We start from the raw sequence: 18029 nt of genomic DNA, 5'->3' as shown, positions 1-18029 counted from the left end.
GCTAGACTGGGGGTAAACTTTCTCTCAAACAATTTACCCCGAATCAAATTGGTTTCTCTCGAACACCAATAAGCAACAATGAAGCACATCCTTCGCTTTAGTCCATTCACTCTCTTGAGCTGAATGTGTGGAAAAGAGTTTCAGATTCACTCTCTCGAGCTGAACCCATGACAACCATTCCCATAGATCATCGATTCAGTAATTTTGGTTTTAAAACCTCTCCCTCTCTCGAGCAAGACAAAAACGCGAAGTTAAGATTGTATTTGCAACTACAACCCATTAAATTCAACCACAATTACTAAACGAAATCACTTTTAAACAACAAATAAACTATCAATTAACAATACCTAGCAGTTAAATCAACCCATAATCACATAATCACACCCCAAGAATAGGGGTTTTAGCTAGACATAGTAACAAGGTAAAAATCATTACCAAGTTGTGTTTCCATCAACTGAGTAGGATTGATATAGTCTTTACAAAGGTCTAAGATGAAGAATCTTCAATTCTCACTTCCAATTTCTTAGAAATGGAAATCTTCAAATCTTCAAAGCTTAGGAAATATTGTCTCTCTATTCAGTTCTAAGCTCTAAACTTCAAAAACTAAATAATAATATGATTCAACAAAAGATAAGATACTAAGCTAAAATTTAAACAAGTATTTATAGTTGTCAACAAGTGTGCTACGAAGGTCCAGTTGGTGCAGTTAGTCAGGATCACCGATCCAATCGGCGATCCGCTTTTTGGTCATTTTCATTGCCGTTTTGCTTTTACCTTTAGCATCTTCAGGTTCTGTAACTTTGGGCGATATGACATTGCATCGCGGAACCGTTCGACGACTTACCGACTGCTCCTTTCTCTCACCGACTAGATTTTCTCCTTCAGGGCTTGGCACTCTCGAACATTTGGCAAGACCATGACTGTTCAGCGACTCGCCTAATGGGTTAGGTGATCCTCCTGCCTTCTTTTCTTCGTTCTTTCAGCTACCTTGTTCCTTTTTGCTCAATAGTGTCCATGTTTCACTACAAAAAAAACATCATTTAGTGACGAATTTCAGCGACAAACAATATTCTGTCACTAACTAACGACGGATTAGCTACGGAAAACTAATTTGGTTGCTAGAATATCAAAGGAAATATTGGGATCTTCAATAGTGACGGATTAGCGACAAAAATTGAAATGTGTCGGTAAAATTGGGCGCCTTAATTTGCCTACGAAAATAGCGACGCATGGCGGATGACAAAATTGATAATTTGTTAGCGACAGATTTAACGACGGAAATATTTGTCGCTAGTGTTATTTTATTTCTTGCTACAAAAAATTTGGTCGTTGGCTAATTTCTTTTAAATTATATAGAAATATTTTAGCGACAAAATGAATATCCGTCGCTAAAATCGTCACTAAATTTTACCAAATTTTTTAGGGCTCCAATATTTCCCTCTCAACTTAACACTTTTCCCTCATTTTCACAGACAAAAACTTACCTCTCATCTCTCACAAACAAAACCTCTCATCCCTCATTTCCCACTCACCGTGAAAATGGAAAAAACTTAGTGTGTGAGAGTGAGAAACATCTCTCACACAGAGGAACCTCCCATTGCTCCCCACCCACTCGTTGACCCATCCACCCACTCAGTAAGAAAACTCTCTGTGAAGTGAAAGTTTGTAGATTTTGGAAGAAGTTGAGTTTGATGAAGTGAAAGATCGAAATTTCACAAATTTAGGTAAGTTTTCTCTCTATTTCAGCTCTATTATGTTTCTATTTTACTTGTAGAACAACAATTTAACAGTAAGCTCTACTTTGTTTGTAATGTAAGAATTCAAGTGATAGTGTAGCAAAAAGATTTTGGAACTGTTGTTTCTGATTTCTTATGTATTGCTTTTGTGAAGATTTGAGTTCTGTATTCACTCGCTGACTCTTTCTGGGATTTGCTTTCTGCTTGATTTGTATATATTCCTAAGTAAGATTTATTTCATTGTCTTTAGTTTTACTTATAGAGCTTAACCCCTCCTCTCTAGTCAATGACGATTCTTATTCTTTTAAAACTTTTCTCTTACAACTATAGCTATCAGAGACAACACAAGAGGAAGTAATAATGATTACATATGAATTCGGGACAACATTGTAAGGATAATATAAGATTCTTCTTGAATATATATTGCTATATTCTTTTTTTTCTTCTGTTTGTAACATTTTGATTCATTCTCTCGTATGCTCTATTTTCTGTTTGTAACAATGATTTTGATGTTTTCTATGATTCAGTCACTAAAAGTGAATACCCATATTTTTTCTTGCAACAACAACATGATTGATTCATCGTTGTTGGACATCAGGTGTTGTTGCTTGGAAGTTGCTTCATCACTGCTTGAAATCAAGTGTTGCTGCATCATTGTTGGAAACTTTTTGCTACTGCTTTAAGGCTACTTTATTGTTGCTGAAAATTTGTCGCTACTTCTTGGACACTGCTTCATCGTTGCTGGTTTATCAAAAGGTAATTTTAACTCCGAAACCTCATATTTCTTTGTAAATCAAAAGGTATTGTTCTTCTACATTTTCAATTTTCTTCACATATTTGATATTTTATTTACAGATTTGGCTGAATCTCAAAGAAATTTAAGGTAAAGTCTTTGAAGATTTGTTTAGGTAAAGTCTTTAAACTCACAAGTAAGTCTATTTTTTTTATATATATTTCATTGTATCTCTATTTTATATGCTTTTCTGTTCATATTACTTTTCTATTCATATGTATTTCTTTTGACAATAATTTATATGTATTGTATTTGAACTCAACCAAGATGTCGTATATGAATTTGTGTTCCTCTTCTTCATTTGATTGTCGTTTCCTTTCATTACCTTTTACTTGAGTAATTGGTTGAATTGTCCAACTGTTGCAAGTTTAAGAATTATGGTTTAATACAGTAAAAATTGTTTTTAATGTGGGTTTGGGTTAAAGTTGTTAACAAGTTATTGAAGAAAATCTTAAGAATCACGACTATATATAAACTTACTTGCTTGCCTTTTGTTCATTTTGTTGTATTATTTCTTTATATAAAAATCAAACATTTAAATGAAAATCTCTATCACCAAAATTGTATGAGTCGAAAAAATCTCTTCCTCTTTGATTACAAGCAAAAGCATAATAGGTTATGTATAACTACAACCTTTTATTCCTTCAGAACTTGTTGACTAAATGGTTTATATAACGAATTGGTGTTGCGTTCTAACATGTTTTGTGTTCTATTAAAGTTTTAAATCTTTGTTGACACTTTTGCTTGTCATTTTTTTTTTGTGGTTTCAATTGTTTTTGCTAAACTATTATGTTATTGCTTTATTTCTAATTTTTTGGATAACTCTAATTGTCTTGTTTATTTTAACATTAAATAGGAGTATGAATAATCTAAAACGTAGTTGGATGTACGAGAGGTTGGATGGTCGAGGGGCTATTAATTCTAGTTTTATAACTGGTGTCAATGACTTTCTCAAGTTTGCATGTTCTCACAGAAATCACATGAGTGGTGACGAAGTTAGATGTCCATGTAAAAAATGTCACAACATTAATTACATGGATATTGAAACTGTTAAACTGCACCTTTTTCGTTTTGGATTTGTTGAGAACTATTTTGTTTGGAAGTATCAAGGGGAAAAAGAAGTGATCAGTGAGATGTCTAGTGATTTAGCAGGTGGTACTCAACCTGGATTGGGAGATAATCCATATCGCCAAATGGATTTGGATGCGGCTGGATCAAATTTTGGCCAGGGTTCATCTTCGCAATGTTATAGAAATATCGAACCTGAGTCATCTTATCATTATGAACCTTCAATGGAGGAAGTTCCTGATCTTTCAATGGAAGAGGAACCTAATCCTGATTCACAAAGGTTTTATGATTTGCTACAATCAGCTGATAGAGAATTGTATCCTGGTTCTTCCCTCTCTCAACTCGCATTAGTTTCTAGGATGTTAAATATCAAAATGGAGAACACTTTGTCACAAAGGGGTTATAATCAAATGATGCAACTATTTAAAGAGGCTTTACCTGAAGGTAATCATGTGTTGGATAATTATTATCAGACCAAAAAGCTAGCGCGTAGCTTGGGTTTACCTGTTGAAAAGATTGATTGTTGTAATTCAGGATGTATGTTGTATTGGGATGATGATAAGGATCTAACATTGGGATGATGATAAGGATCTAACATCTTGTAAGTTTTGTGGCTATGAGAGGTATAAACGCCAAGTTGGTTCTCGTAAGAGAAAATTGGTTCCTTACAAGAGAATGTATTATTTTCCTCTTATTCCTAGATTGCAAAGATTATATACATCTCGTGCTACAGCTGCCGACATGAGATGGCATCATGAGCATATACAAGAAGAGGGGGTAATGCGTCATCCATCAGACTCTGAGGCTTGGAAGCACTTTAATGAAACTCATTCTTTTTTTGCTGATGAACCAAGGAATGTGAGGTTAGGGTTATGTACTGATGGTTTTCAACCATTTGCTCAATCGGGAAGAAAATACTCTTCTTGGCCAGTGATTGTTACTCCATACAATTTACCTCCGGGAATGTGTATGAAAGAAGCTTACATGTTCTTAACTATCATTGTTCCAGGGCCACACAATCCTAAGCAAAAAATTGATGTTTATCTACAACCTCTAATAAAAGAATTGACTTTGTTGTGGGAGACAGGTGTAGAAGCATTTGACATCTCAAAAAAGCAAAATTTTCAATTAAGAGCAGCTTTGATGTGGACTATCAATGACTTTCCAGCATATTCTATGTTATCAGGATGGAGTACCAGTGGCAATTTAGCATGCCCTTATTGTATGGAGGACGCACAATCCTTCAGATTACATTATGGTGGGAAAACAACTTGGTTTAACAGTCATAGGATGTTTCTTGATCAAAACCATCTATTTAGGAAAGATCGTAAAAACTTTCTTAAAGGTCATACTGTTACAAGATCGCCACCACCTGTTACAACGGGACAAGAAATTCCTAATCAAATCTGTGAGTTGGGGATAAGGAAGGTAACTGAGTTAGATGCTGAAGAAGTTAATAAGAGATTATGTAAGTCATGTGGTTGGAAAAAACGAAGCATCTTTTGGGATTTTCCTTATTGGAGTTCTAATATGATACGGCATAATCTTGATGTCATGCATATTGAGAAGAATGTCTTTGATAATGTATTTAATACAGTTCTTAATGTTGATGGCAAAACCAAAGGCAATCCCAAAGCACGTCAGGATGTTGCAAAATACTGCAATCGGCCAGAGTTAGCAAGAAATCCCGATGGAAGCTATCCCAAGGCTGCATATACAATAGACAAGAATGAAAAAAAGGTCTTGTTTGATTGGTTGGAAGGTGTGAAGTTTCCAGATGGGTATGTTTCAAATATGAGTCGATGCCTTGACACAGACAAATTTAAGTTATTTGGGATGAAAAGTCATGATTGCCATGTGTTCATGCAACGACTATTGCCAATTTCCTTTCGTGAGCTACTTCCTAGTAATGTGTGGCAAGCACTTACAGAGTTGAGTTTATTTTTTAAAGATCTAACTTCAACTGTTCTTCGAAAGGTGGACTTAGAGAGATTAGAGGTACACATCCCACAAATTTTGTGTAAGTTAGAACGAATATTCCCTCCTGGATTCTTTAACTCAATGGAACATTTACCCGTGCACCTTCCATATGAAGCAAGAATTGCTGGACCTGTACAATATAGATGGATGTATCCTTTTGAGAGGTAAATATAAAATATTTATGCAGTTATATAGTGTCAATATGCTAGTTCAATATGATAATTTAATTTCTTACATATATAGGTACCTTCGAACTCTTAAAAATATGATAGGCAACAAAGCTAGTGTTGAGGGTTCTATTTGTGAAGCATACTTGATGGCCGAATCAACACAATTCTTTTCTCATTATTTTGAACCTCATGTTATGTCACGTCATCATAATGTGTCCCGTAATGATGATGGTGGTGTTATGAAAGATGATGAAGAAAATTTATCAATATTCACCCATCCAGGAAGGTTATCGGGTGAAGCCAAAAAGAGAGATTTGTCTCTTGAGGAAATTAAGGCTGCCCAAACTTATATTCTTCTAAATTGTCAAGAGGTTGAGCCGTTTGTGAGGTAAAATTTTAAAGGTTATACTTCTTTCATATAATAAATTTGTCCATATAGTATGAATTTATTTTTGACTTATTTTGTTGCAATGAAGCATGTATGTGCAACGTTTGCAAGAAGAGTTTCCGAATCTCTCTCAAGATCAAATAGATGAGAGTCTCGAAACATATTTTTCTGTATGGTTCAAGGAATATGTAAGCCTAATTAAATCATCACTATCATTTAAAATATAATGTGTCGAATTGTCTTGTGAATTAGACTAAATCTTAACATATTTTTTTTTAAATAGGTTCGATCCAACCATATTGAAAATGAATACTTGCGTAGTCTTGCTCATGGACCATTAATAAGTGTGTATTCTTATCCAGTGTGTTTTGTTAATGGATACAAATTTCACACAGTACATCGCGGTAGTGCAAGATCAACAATGAATAGTGGAGTTTGTATCTCTGATCCAAATACGGGTGATTACTATGGAAGGATTCAAGAAATTATACAAGTGGAATACCGTAGAGCACCTTTAAAGCAAGTTATGTTATTCAAGTGTGAATGGTTTGATCCGGCATTAAATATTGGTGTTAAGGTGCATAATCAGTATAAATTGGTCGATGTTAATCATCGTCGCCGATTTAAAAAATATGAACCTTTTATTCTTGCGATGCAAGCAACTCAAGTGTGTTATATGTCTTATCCTAGCACAAAGAAGGACAAGGATGATTGGTTAGCTGTATTAAAAGTCAACCCTCGAGATGTCATTGAATTACCTGATGAGGGAGTGATCACAATACCAGAACCTAATCTTCCATTTCAAGTTGAAGAAGTTGAAGTTCATGAGATAGATATGAATATTATTGTTGATGAAACTATACTTCTGCATGATCCAAATGGGGAGGCTATTGAAATGGATGAACCAATTGATTATGGATTGTTTCCAGAGCATCATGAATTAGATGAAGAATTTACAGAAGACGAGTATGAAACTGAGAATGAATCTGAAGAGGATGATGAGCAGTTCGAAGAAGAAATAGATACAGACTAGTGTATTGATAGTAATGTGCTACAATGTCTTTAATGACGTTTGTTTATAGTAGTATGTTTTGGATGCTATTTGTTTCTTGTGGCAAAACAGTGCTTACTGATTGTTGTATCTTTTGTGTGCTTTGCAGCTCTAATTTCTTAAAGCTATTAGTATCTTTTTGTGTATGACATGCTTCAACTTTGGTTGAAATTTTTCTAAATGAACCTCATTTTTAGCATGAGCAGGTAAACTCAAGAAATAAGATAGTTGTTTATATAGTTGGAAGGTATTCTCAGACTTCTGTTTTTCCTACTTCTGGACATTCTCAAGTTTAGTTTGGTCCATGACATGTGTGAAAAAAATCTGAATATTTCTTAAAAGAGAGAAATTCTTTAACTCAGATTTGATAAGTATGATTAACTTTGTTTTTTTTGTAGATATGACACGAGGCAGAGGTCGAGGTAACATAAGTCGTGCAAACAAGATGTCAATTAGAGGTCGAGGTAGCACAAGTCGAGTTAATATGCCAACTGTTCCTATTCCCATAACTAGTTCTCAACAAGGTGGTATTAGTTCTTCTAGCGGACCAAATAATATCATTCAAGTTCAGACTTTAGTTCCTACTATTTCGCCTCCTGTTCAAACATCAGATCAATGTAGTACCCCATCAGTTCATCTTGAACCAGCCCCTGTAATACCTAATAGGAGCAATGCAATAGGTGAGGGTGCATCTACTGATCAGAGAAACGTAACAGGTGACTCTACATCTAGTCAAAACAACACAATAGGTGAAGGTGAGAGCAATAGTAACCCTGAACAGCGGACGCTTGTTTTTCTTTCTGCTGCCGGGTTAGTGTGTGTTTGCACTATTATTATTAATATACTGTGAATTTCTGTATCAAAGAGTTCATTTAATATCTTCAATTTTTTTCAGGTTGGAACCTTCAAGTACTTGCTCTAACCGAATATGTGAGTCTTTCAAGAGTGAGCTTGATCCCAAGGGAACTAATTGGAAAAGTGTCCCACAAGAAACAAAAGATTTTTATCTAGGAGAATTCGAGGTATAATATTTCAGCATTTTAATTAAAAAGGTTCATCAGTTTTATAGTTTGGATACTGATGTTGTTATTTATAAAACTATTTCAGAAGGAATTCTATTGGGATCCATCCATTGATAGTGAAGTGAAGATACAATGGCGAAGGAAGGCAGCGAGAAGGTACAGTGATTTCATTTCTGGCTTAAAAAAAGAAGGAAAACGGCCAAAATATATTTCAGAAGAAATATGGGAAAGTTGGATGAGTATTTGGAAGAAACCTGAGGTTATTGAAAAGTCAAAAATAAATTCAAGAAATCGTTGTGGCGGTCAGGATGCAGTTGCCAAAGGAACTCACACGGGAGGCTCTATTACCATTGGAGAGCATCGTAAGAGACTTGTAAGTATATTTTCACGCACCCTTCATTTACTTGTGCCACAGTGACTATTTGCAATTGAGTTAGTATTCAAGTTTTTTCTCTAAGGATTTTCTAGAATTTTGTGAACAAGAAAAAACATTTGTTAATGTCGATGTAGTGCTGATATGGATGTGTCTCCTAGCTAACCTTACTTTGTTATGAACTAACAGATATGGTCTCGAATTACACTATACCATGCTTTTATATTTTCATGTACTTTAAATTTTTTTTCTTGTATAGGCTATTAAAAATGGTCGCGATCCAACACCAAGTGAGATACATTTGCATGTCCATACAGATGGTCATGATGGAAAATCTTTTGTTGGTGAACGAGCTCAAATCGTGCATGTAAGTTCAATATTCTTACTGCTAATCCTAAGGTGCTTTCTAATCTCTTCATTTGTGGCTGGTGTTATTAGTTTCAATTGTTGTGTTCTTTTCAGTCTTGGTCCACTGCTTATTATATCTCTTCTTACTGTTGATAATACATGAGTTGATGATCCCAGTAATGCCTATATCTCTTCTTACTTCTCAAATAGTTTAGGAGAATGGTTAACATTGGATGACTTGGTTTTCTCCATTCCCTTATGATTATTGGCATGAAGCTTTTATGATCTGCTAAGTGGTTGAAAAATCTGAAGGTTCTTGCCCCTTTTGGTGACATCTCTTCAAAAGGGAATGTAGATTTCTTGTGAACTCGATTTCTTAATTTTATATTATTGTTGTGTTTATTTTATACAAATCCAGATCAGAGTAGCTAGACATTGTAGTTGTTTCCCAAGGGATGCAATTGTTTTCTGGCATTCTGAAAGCCTGTCAGCAACCACTGCTAAATCCTCCTGCTAATGACAAAGTTCACATACCATTATTAATTTTCTTCTTTTTAATTCACATCGATGTGTCTATAGAGGAATGACAAACAACACAGGATAGGTTGAGAGAAAGAACTATCTGTTTATTTTCAGTTCACCATTTGAACCTTAGCTTCCTGGGCTCTTTTACTAAGCTTTTTTATGCTTTCCAACTGGTCCTTGCTGGCAGTTTATGTTGTTTGAGTGCTCAAATCCCTTTCTATAATCTTTATTTTCAGTTCAATTTTGAGAGTTGTGTTCTCCTTCTCTAGACACTTAAGCTTGACAAAGATATCAAGATCAGTAGAAGTAGGCGTTGTAGTTGTTTCTCAAGTGCAGTTTTTTCAGATTTCAATCCTGGACTGAGCCAGCCACACAATCTGGCGACTCCACCAATCGTGGCCTATTTCTAGTATCATTGCTGCTAGGACCATAACAGAAGACACATGTAAGTCTTCCTGCAACATACAGACCTTCTTCAGTAATGGGTCTCCACTGCTCAACACATGAAAAATTAATTCCCAGACCAACATTAAGTCCTCTTAGGATGTGCACTGTACGGAGAACATAAAACAGTTCCTCTGGAAAAGCCTATCATCAAAAGAAACAATTTTCAGAATTGTTTTACAGTATATGCATATTTAATTCACCAGCTGGTTCAACTGTCAACTGTTATCACCATGTGAATGAAGGAAAATCAATGTTGTTAACTGCCAATATACTATTGTTTCCAAAGGTGGGGACTTATGGTTAGACAATAGGAAACTTGCTGAAGTTTACTAGGTGAAAGGCATTATCTGTGGATTTGGAATATCACAAGTAAAATTATAGATTGGGATCTTGACTGCAGCAACTAGGAAAAAAAGACGTTTTCCTTTCCGCAACCTAGCAAATTAGGAAAGAAAGATTTATGTTTTCTGACCCTCAGACTTATCTGACCATTCTTTCAACTTCTCAAGTTCTACCCTCAGACTTATCTGACCATTCCTCACCTTCTCAAGCTCCTCTCCTAGATTATTGTTCACGAGATCAACACGAGGACTAGTGTTAATCTGGAATTCTGCTTTCGATACATTTCAGTCAGTGCTTTTTATGAGTTGTGTTCTCCTTCTCTAGACACTTAAGCCTAACAAAGATATTAGGATCAGTAGAAGTAGGCGTTGTAGCTTAAATAGTTGTTTCTCAAATGCAGTTTTTTCAGATTTCAATATTTGGTGTTGATCTGGAATTCCTCTTTCGATATTTGATGTTGGTTTTGTTCAAAATTTAGTTATGTGAACTTTGTTTTGAGCAGTTTATCTGTTTTTATTCTTAGACCTTTTTTAACTGCATAATTTTTTAAACAAATGAGAACTCATTGTTGTTAGTTGAGTCTGTATGTGTCTATTGTTGTTATAAATAAACAATTTCACTAATTTTCACTCTTTTGCAGGAAAAATATCAAGAAATATTACAAAACCAAACACAAACTCAATCTGAAGTTGATCAATGGAAAGCATATTATCAAGCAACAGGAGGGGAAAAGAAAAGAAGGATATATGGTCTTGGAGCTCAAGCAAAAGTATTTTATGGACCAAATTTTCGTGTCTCTTCTGGATCTGATACTTCTGGCTCAGTACCATGTCCAAATGCTCAAACAACACCGACAGAAAATATGGATGAGTTAGTGGTGCGAATGATTCCTTCGCTAACCAATCACTTGCTTCCTATATTTGTAGAGCAGGTACGTGGTTTGATTTCTCCAGCCTCATCTCAAGCAGACTCAGCTGCCAACCATCCATCAACTATTGCACCTGTAATTCCTGCTCCAATTGCAAAAAATATCGATGAGGATCGTGCATCGCTTTCTGAGGAATGATTGTGGCTCTCTAGTCTCTCTTAGTTAGTTTTTGTTGGCTAGATTTTGTTGCAAATGCTTTCAGCTATATATTTTGCTTGAAATTTATCATTGGGGATATTTTGAACTTGGTAATATAATTTGCACTTAGCTATGTATTTTGGATCTTGTAGAATATTAATTTCTACGAATTAAGTTAATTTTATGATTATATAATATGTGTTGAAATGTGTATTTAATTACACAAATAAAAATATATTGATAGATTTGTGACAAATTATTTTCGTCGCTAAATGAATGGAGATGAAATTAGCAACAAAATATTTGGTCGCCCTATATGATAAAACGATGAAATAATATATAAAATCAGGGATAAAATTTAAAATACACGACGAATTTTTTTGTCGCTAAAGAAATTGGTGACGAAATTAGCGACAATAATTTGGTCGCCAATATGTTGAGACGACGAAATAAGTTACAAGAACAACGACATAAATTACAAAAATAGTGACAGATTTTTCCGTTGCTAATCTTGACAACGGATAACTTTCCTCGCAAATCCATCACTCAGTTTGTGACGGATTCAATTTTTTCGTCGCTAAATGGTTAGCTACGCGCAATATAGAGACGAACAATATTTTGTCGCTATTCCGTCGCTAAACCAAAATAGCGACGGAATAAGCTACTTAGCGACCGATTTTGTTTGTCGCTAAACACACTTTTTTTTGTAGTGTTTGTCCCTCAATCCAAATACCTTAAATTCAAGGATTTACATCAGTTATTGGCACAAAATATGCATTTGAGGGCCAAATCGTGGACTCATCAACACCCTCAAGTTAAACTTTCGCTTGTCCTCAAGTAAAACTCAAGTTCAGCAGTTCAAAAGGATTTCTCAAACAGTGCTACACAAGACTCAATCATGAATGCACACAATAAGACTCAACTTACTCATGCAAGGATAAATTGTGCACTCAAAGACTCAAGTTGTGACTCACCATTTTCAAATAATCTCAAGCTCACATTACTTGCTTCATATGCAAGTTCAAGCTCAACAAAGGTAATCAAATTCCCTCACATAAAGAATAATTCTATATTCACACACAATGATTCACAATTTAAAGTTTCAGAATCAAATGCAATGCTCACACTCACAAAGACGAACACAATGTATGATTTCACCCATAGGTTTGCTGGTATTTTCCAATCAACACTTGCTTCAGCTCGCTCAAGATCAAAAAGGTCTTTTCAAGGCTTGTAATGGGGCTGAGTGCAAACGTATTGTCATTTAGGCTCAATGACTATAGTCCTCATGAAATGTGGTGTGAATAACACTTCCTTTCCTTTTCTTCATCATTTTCATTCGTGCTCACAAGTCATCCCATTATTCACTTTCCATGGACTGTTGGAAACCCCATTTTCTTTGTATTTTCACAACTTTATTACATAACTTTTTCATTTTTTTCTGCTTCATTCTTTTCTTCTTTTTCTCTCTCTTTTTTTTTGTATGGAGGGGTTCCATTTTTCTCAAAACCATGGGTAAAAAGGGATTTTCTTGCACTTCTTGATTTACCCTTTCTTTTTACCACACCCCTAACTTAGGCTTTTGGCCTAAGTTGGCTATTCAAACAAACCACAAATCATGAGGATTATGGGTAATGGATCAAGAAAGGTCACAATGTCATCAAGTTTCTTCCAAGAAAAGGTTTAGGCTCAAATGGTGTTCAAAAAGAGTTCACACACTCACAAGGTAGGCCACAAAAAGAGGTATAATGTCAAATTGGTTCACACTCTTTAAATTTGCCTAAGATCATATCAAGAGATTGCCTCACTTAGTTTATCGGACGAATGGGGCAAATTCTAGGTGTCATCATACATGGTTCACGGTAAGGTCAACACATAAGGCATTGACACCAATGTCAAACAAGACTCCACACTTTCGCTAGTGTGCAATGTTCATCACAAAAGACTTAATTCAATACTTGGCCAATCACAATGAGATGCAAAGAGTTCACATATTGACTATGCAACTTCATTTGGCCTCATCGTAGCTTCACATTCATTTTTGTTTGATTATGAGCACTATTCAAGTCATCAGAATTGATCAAAACTGATACTCAAATTTGCAAAAGAACAACCACATTCAACACAAACAAGAGGTGGCAAAATTTTTGGAAGGGTAAAAAATCATTCACAATTAAAAACATGGAGCCACAAGCTCAAACCTTCCACAAAAAGCAGTGTACAACACAATTTCAGCTCAAAACCCAAATATATAAACAAAACTAATATTCAAAAAAGGTCACACAAAAGGTAGGCCTCACCCCACCACAAATAAAGTCATTTGTCCTCAAATGCAAACAAATGAAAATATCCATAAGTCAAAATAAAGAAAGATAGAGAGGGAGGTAAAGAGGGGATCCTGTCTACGCAGTCGCTCCATCTGTCTGGGCATCAATGCCCGGTGCATCAGTACCCGGAGTCACCTCAGAAGGAACAACAGTAACAGACCCACTAAGAGCTTCCATGGACGTCTCGGTCAGCGATGTCTGGATCACTGACTACATAATCGTCTACTCAAGATCCGACAAGTCTCCATATATGCTCTCCTCCCGTATCTCTATTTGCTCCTCGTTGGTCTCAACATCCGACTCATCAACTGCTACCTCATCCCTTTGTATGTCTACAGTGATACCCGTAGGAATCTCTGAAATCTCAGGGGCATCCGTGTCGTCTGCTGCCTCCAGCAATGAAGTGAAGTCGGTAGACTTCAGATAGTCTACGTCCTTTTTCTTAAGTCATCTACCACGACTCTCAAAGCCGTAACCTCGGAGGTCTCTCCCTGCCTGCTCTCACAAGCTGTGATTCTAGTAGCCAGATCATCAACACAAGCCTAGAAGGGAGTCAGTGCAACTAAGATAGCAGCCTCAATCATCAAGGGGACATATATCTCTAATCGGGTCACCCTCAGATCAGCTGATTGGGCCAGATGCCCCATCTTCAGGATCATCGCCTGAGTAATCTTAGTCTGCTGGGACGAAGTAGAGGTACTTGGAGCCTGTGAAGAAGAGGAAGGAGGGGAAGAAGTACCTGTAGGCCCGGAGGCCGGAGTAGGCACAAAGGCCTCATCACGTTTGTAATCAATATCAACCTCCGGAGAAGTATCTATCGGAGCTTCTCTCCTCCTATCAGCCTCCTCACGAATGTACTCGGCGTCAATACGCTTGATGTTAGTGGAGGAGGAAAGTGTGATCTCAATGTCTCTCATATCATCCCGGGGCACTCCAGAATGTCGGCATAACTCAGTGATCAAGACCGGGAATGGCAAGGAAGTTTGCCTCTTCTTGCCCTCATGGCCATCTACTGCTCAATGATAAGGCCTAGGTCAATGCGCCTCTTGGATATAATAGACCCTAGGCATGCCGCCTTAGGATGGCAGAGGACAGACTCATTCTGGGATGGCATAATGGTGCTGCTGATAAAGCCAAACCAGAACTGGGAAACAACACTCAAGTCCCTCTTCTCAATAGGGGCTCCTACCTCGATCCACCTCGGGGTGGTATCAGAAATCAGAGGTGCCAGCCAGCCCTTCAAATCATCTAAGGACTGAGAAACAAGCAATCCATTATAAGGGTGCGTAGAATGCAGAGCTCTACCCAGTATAATGTTTATGTATTTACTATTGCACCCAAGTTCCTTTCCCCGTACCATGACAGACTTCACCGGTCTGAACTCGCTCGCCTTCTTCTTGCTCTTCGGGAACAAGTCACCGTAGGCTGTATAGAACTCCCGGACCCATGAAGGAATGTAGGGGGCTCAGGGCCTGGTAAAATGATCAAACTTATGGTAGTGGATGGTGTCCCTCACATCTGAGTATTTTCCTTTCAAACCCTCTGTGGTTAACATCTTCTCCTCGAGGATGGTTCGCAAACCATCGCCTTCCAATCTGTTGAGAATCCTAGGCGGAGGGATGACTGGTGGCATAAGAGCCACGAGAGGTGCCAGAGCTGGCACTGAGTCTGCTGATGTGGGAATTGGAGGGATTCTGGCTGAGTCAGGGCAAGATCTGGCTCGGAGCTCAGACCGCCGTGACTGTAGAGGCTGGTCGTCCTCAAGCTCAGATAGAGCAGCCGAGGCGCCAGTAGTAGCCCTGTCAGACATGGGTCTCTTGCCCTTGCCTTTGTCACCTGGTGGAGGCTCTTGCCTGCCCTTCTTTGGAGGATTTGATCCCCCTTCATTTATAGTGATACCTCGTACTCTTTTCTATGGTGGCATATCTATGTTTGTCCTCACCATATCTGCAAATCATCAAGATAAAGTTAAAAATAACTCAATCAAATTTACATAAAATTAAAACAGTTGCAGAAAGACTTTCTGAATCACTTTGGCGAGCTAGATTGGGCTCGCTGAAAGGATTGTCTCTAAACTTTTGGCAAGTCCATGATGGGAAAGGCCTTTCGGAGAGCAAGGGCTAGCCCGCCAAAAGTTACAGTGCAAAAAGGGCTCAGGGTGCAGACAAAAAGCGATCAAGAAGTCTTTCGGCAAGTCACCGAGTGCCTTCGGTGACCTCAGGCTTCTTATCGAAAGTTACAGAGTCAAACTTCAAATATAGCATGAAATTAAAGGCAAGATGGGAAACTTCGGCTAACCACCGAGTGGTTCGGTGAGCTCAACCTAGCTCACCAAATGACCCAACGTGCCTACTTTCAACCCAACTTCTCGAATTCAACCTGCAACCCCCGAAAACAAAATCAAAGCATGCACAACTCAAATTAAGACTAGACCCATAACACATATTACCCCAGGATACTAAGATTTCTCCCGGTTTTGCCAAATTTTGCCAATAGTCGACCTTTTCCCATAATAATGACATCACCCGCTCTATCATCGGTCAAATTACGTCGTTTGGCAAAACTACGGGCTACTCAGACTTCACCCAACTAAACTAAATAACTTGCAAGCACAACCCTACAAGATTTCATTCATTAAAGAGCATAAAATTACGAGAATCTAACATTAAAGGCATTACAGGCAGGATTATCGAATCAAATCGGGCAAGCAGACATACTAATCCTATCAGAGAGGCCCATCACATTTCAATAATATAATATTATTGCAAAAGTGTACAATTTTGATAAAAATAAACTCGGGGTTTGGATAACCAACCTTTTATGTCGATTAAATTAATATTGAAATGCTAGGCGGCAATGTAATCTAATCCCAAGCACAAATCAACAAGTAAAATACTTATAGAATGAAAAACATTGAAAATACTAAATAGGTGTGAGTTTAGGAGGATAAAAAGTGAGGGAAAGTGAAGAGTTTGAAAGTTTAAACCTTTGGCCTTTTAAAAACCGTCTAGTTCTCGCCCATTCGGCGACATTAGTCGTGCTCACTGAACCACTCGATGACATTCCTAGTGTTCACTTACCTCGCCGAGTTTTACAGAACCTCCTATTAATCTGGGGGTCCAAACGGCGGATAGATCGCGATCGCCGACCAAGTCGGCGATACGCCGACTGGACCTTTAGTTCGCCAACTTGTACTTTTCAACCACTCTCCACACTTTGACTTGCACATTCAACACACCATTATTTCTAAAACAAAACCAAAGAGATAACACTTGGGTTGCCTCCCAAGAAGCGCCTTAGTTAACATCGTGACACGAGGCAACTCCTCATCCAAAATCTATTTTTGGGGTTGACCTTAGTGTCCATAGGTAACCCCTCTTGTTTAGTTGGGTAGAGATGAGGCAATACATGACCTATGATGGTTTAAATTAGCTGGATAGATTTGGAGTGAGAGCCAATCATCTGATTTAGCACTTTAACATTCTCCTTCATCTCTTCTAGCACTCTATCTTGCTCATTGATCTTTTGGAGAATGAGTAAGAGCGTATCCTCGACACGTCTACTCTCATTGTCCTTAGACTTTCTCCGCTCATGAGGAGGTATGTATCTATCTTTTATTTTGCACTGGACTTCAACCTCTAGTATTTTCTTGGCGAAATCGTCCAGCTGAGTTAATTGTGGGACCAAAGAGTTGTCCCTTTCCATTTATTGATTAGTCTCAGTCATTTGGCTACCAATGCTACCAACTATGTTCAAAGTCTCTGCTCAAAAACAGCAACACAAAAACCAAGACTAAAAATTAAGTAAGTACAACTATAACTAACAAGAACAAAATTCAACTTAACTAAAAATTCTCAAGTAACACCACTCCCCGGCAGTGGCGCCATTTTGATAAACGCTATCAAAGACACTTCATTTAGTACTAAGTGATGTTTGCGTAATCAAGACACAACTTCCAATTCGAGTGTCTACGATTATACAACAGTAATATAACCCAACTGAATGGGTTGGGGTCGAGTCCCAAGGGAGCGGTTTCTGAGAATTAAGAGTCAAGCGTGAATATGATAGAGTTAACCATACCTAAAAACATTATCGAGTAGAAACATAATAAATTAAGGGGTTGACACGAATGTCAATTATCATTGGGGGGTTTTGCATTCAACTAGTGAACAAAAATAGTGAAAATATAAAGATGTGAATATAGGGAGACAGGATTCTTAGGATGTGGTAGGAATGTGGGATAAATTACACAATCAGATAAATGCTATTGATAGTTAATTGCTGAACATCTGTAACTAGGCTAGACTTTAGTGGGGGTAAATTCTCTCTCGAGCAACTTACCCCGAACCAACTCGGTTTCTCTCGAACACCGAGTTACAGCTTTTAAGCACAG

General features: G+C 37.3%; 2 protein-coding genes across 2 annotated transcripts; both read left to right on the top strand.

Moving 5' to 3' along the window:
* Positions 1 to 5986: 5986 nt before the first annotated feature.
* Positions 5987 to 7168, top strand: LOC125861551 (uncharacterized). Its single transcript, XM_049541417.1, has 3 exons — positions 5987 to 6135; positions 6224 to 6323; positions 6419 to 7168. The coding sequence occupies exons 1-3, from the start codon at positions 5987 to 5989 to the stop codon at positions 7166 to 7168; spliced, it is 999 nt and encodes a 332-aa protein (XP_049397374.1).
* Positions 7169 to 7586: 418 nt separating this feature from the next.
* LOC125861550 (uncharacterized) lies at positions 7587 to 11309 on the top strand. Its single transcript, XM_049541416.1, has 5 exons — positions 7587 to 7996; positions 8082 to 8208; positions 8294 to 8581; positions 8841 to 8948; positions 10884 to 11309. Exons 1-5 carry the CDS (start codon positions 7587 to 7589, stop codon positions 11307 to 11309), a joined length of 1359 nt encoding a protein of 452 aa, XP_049397373.1.
* The last annotated feature ends 6720 nt before the right edge of the window (positions 11310 to 18029 follow it).

Source organism: Solanum stenotomum, chromosome 4 (assembly GCF_019186545.1).
Source record: "Solanum stenotomum isolate F172 chromosome 4, ASM1918654v1, whole genome shotgun sequence".
In the NCBI taxonomy this organism is placed as follows: Eukaryota; Viridiplantae; Streptophyta; class Magnoliopsida; order Solanales; family Solanaceae; genus Solanum; species Solanum stenotomum.
This window is presented reverse-complemented; position numbering and strand designations above follow the sequence as displayed.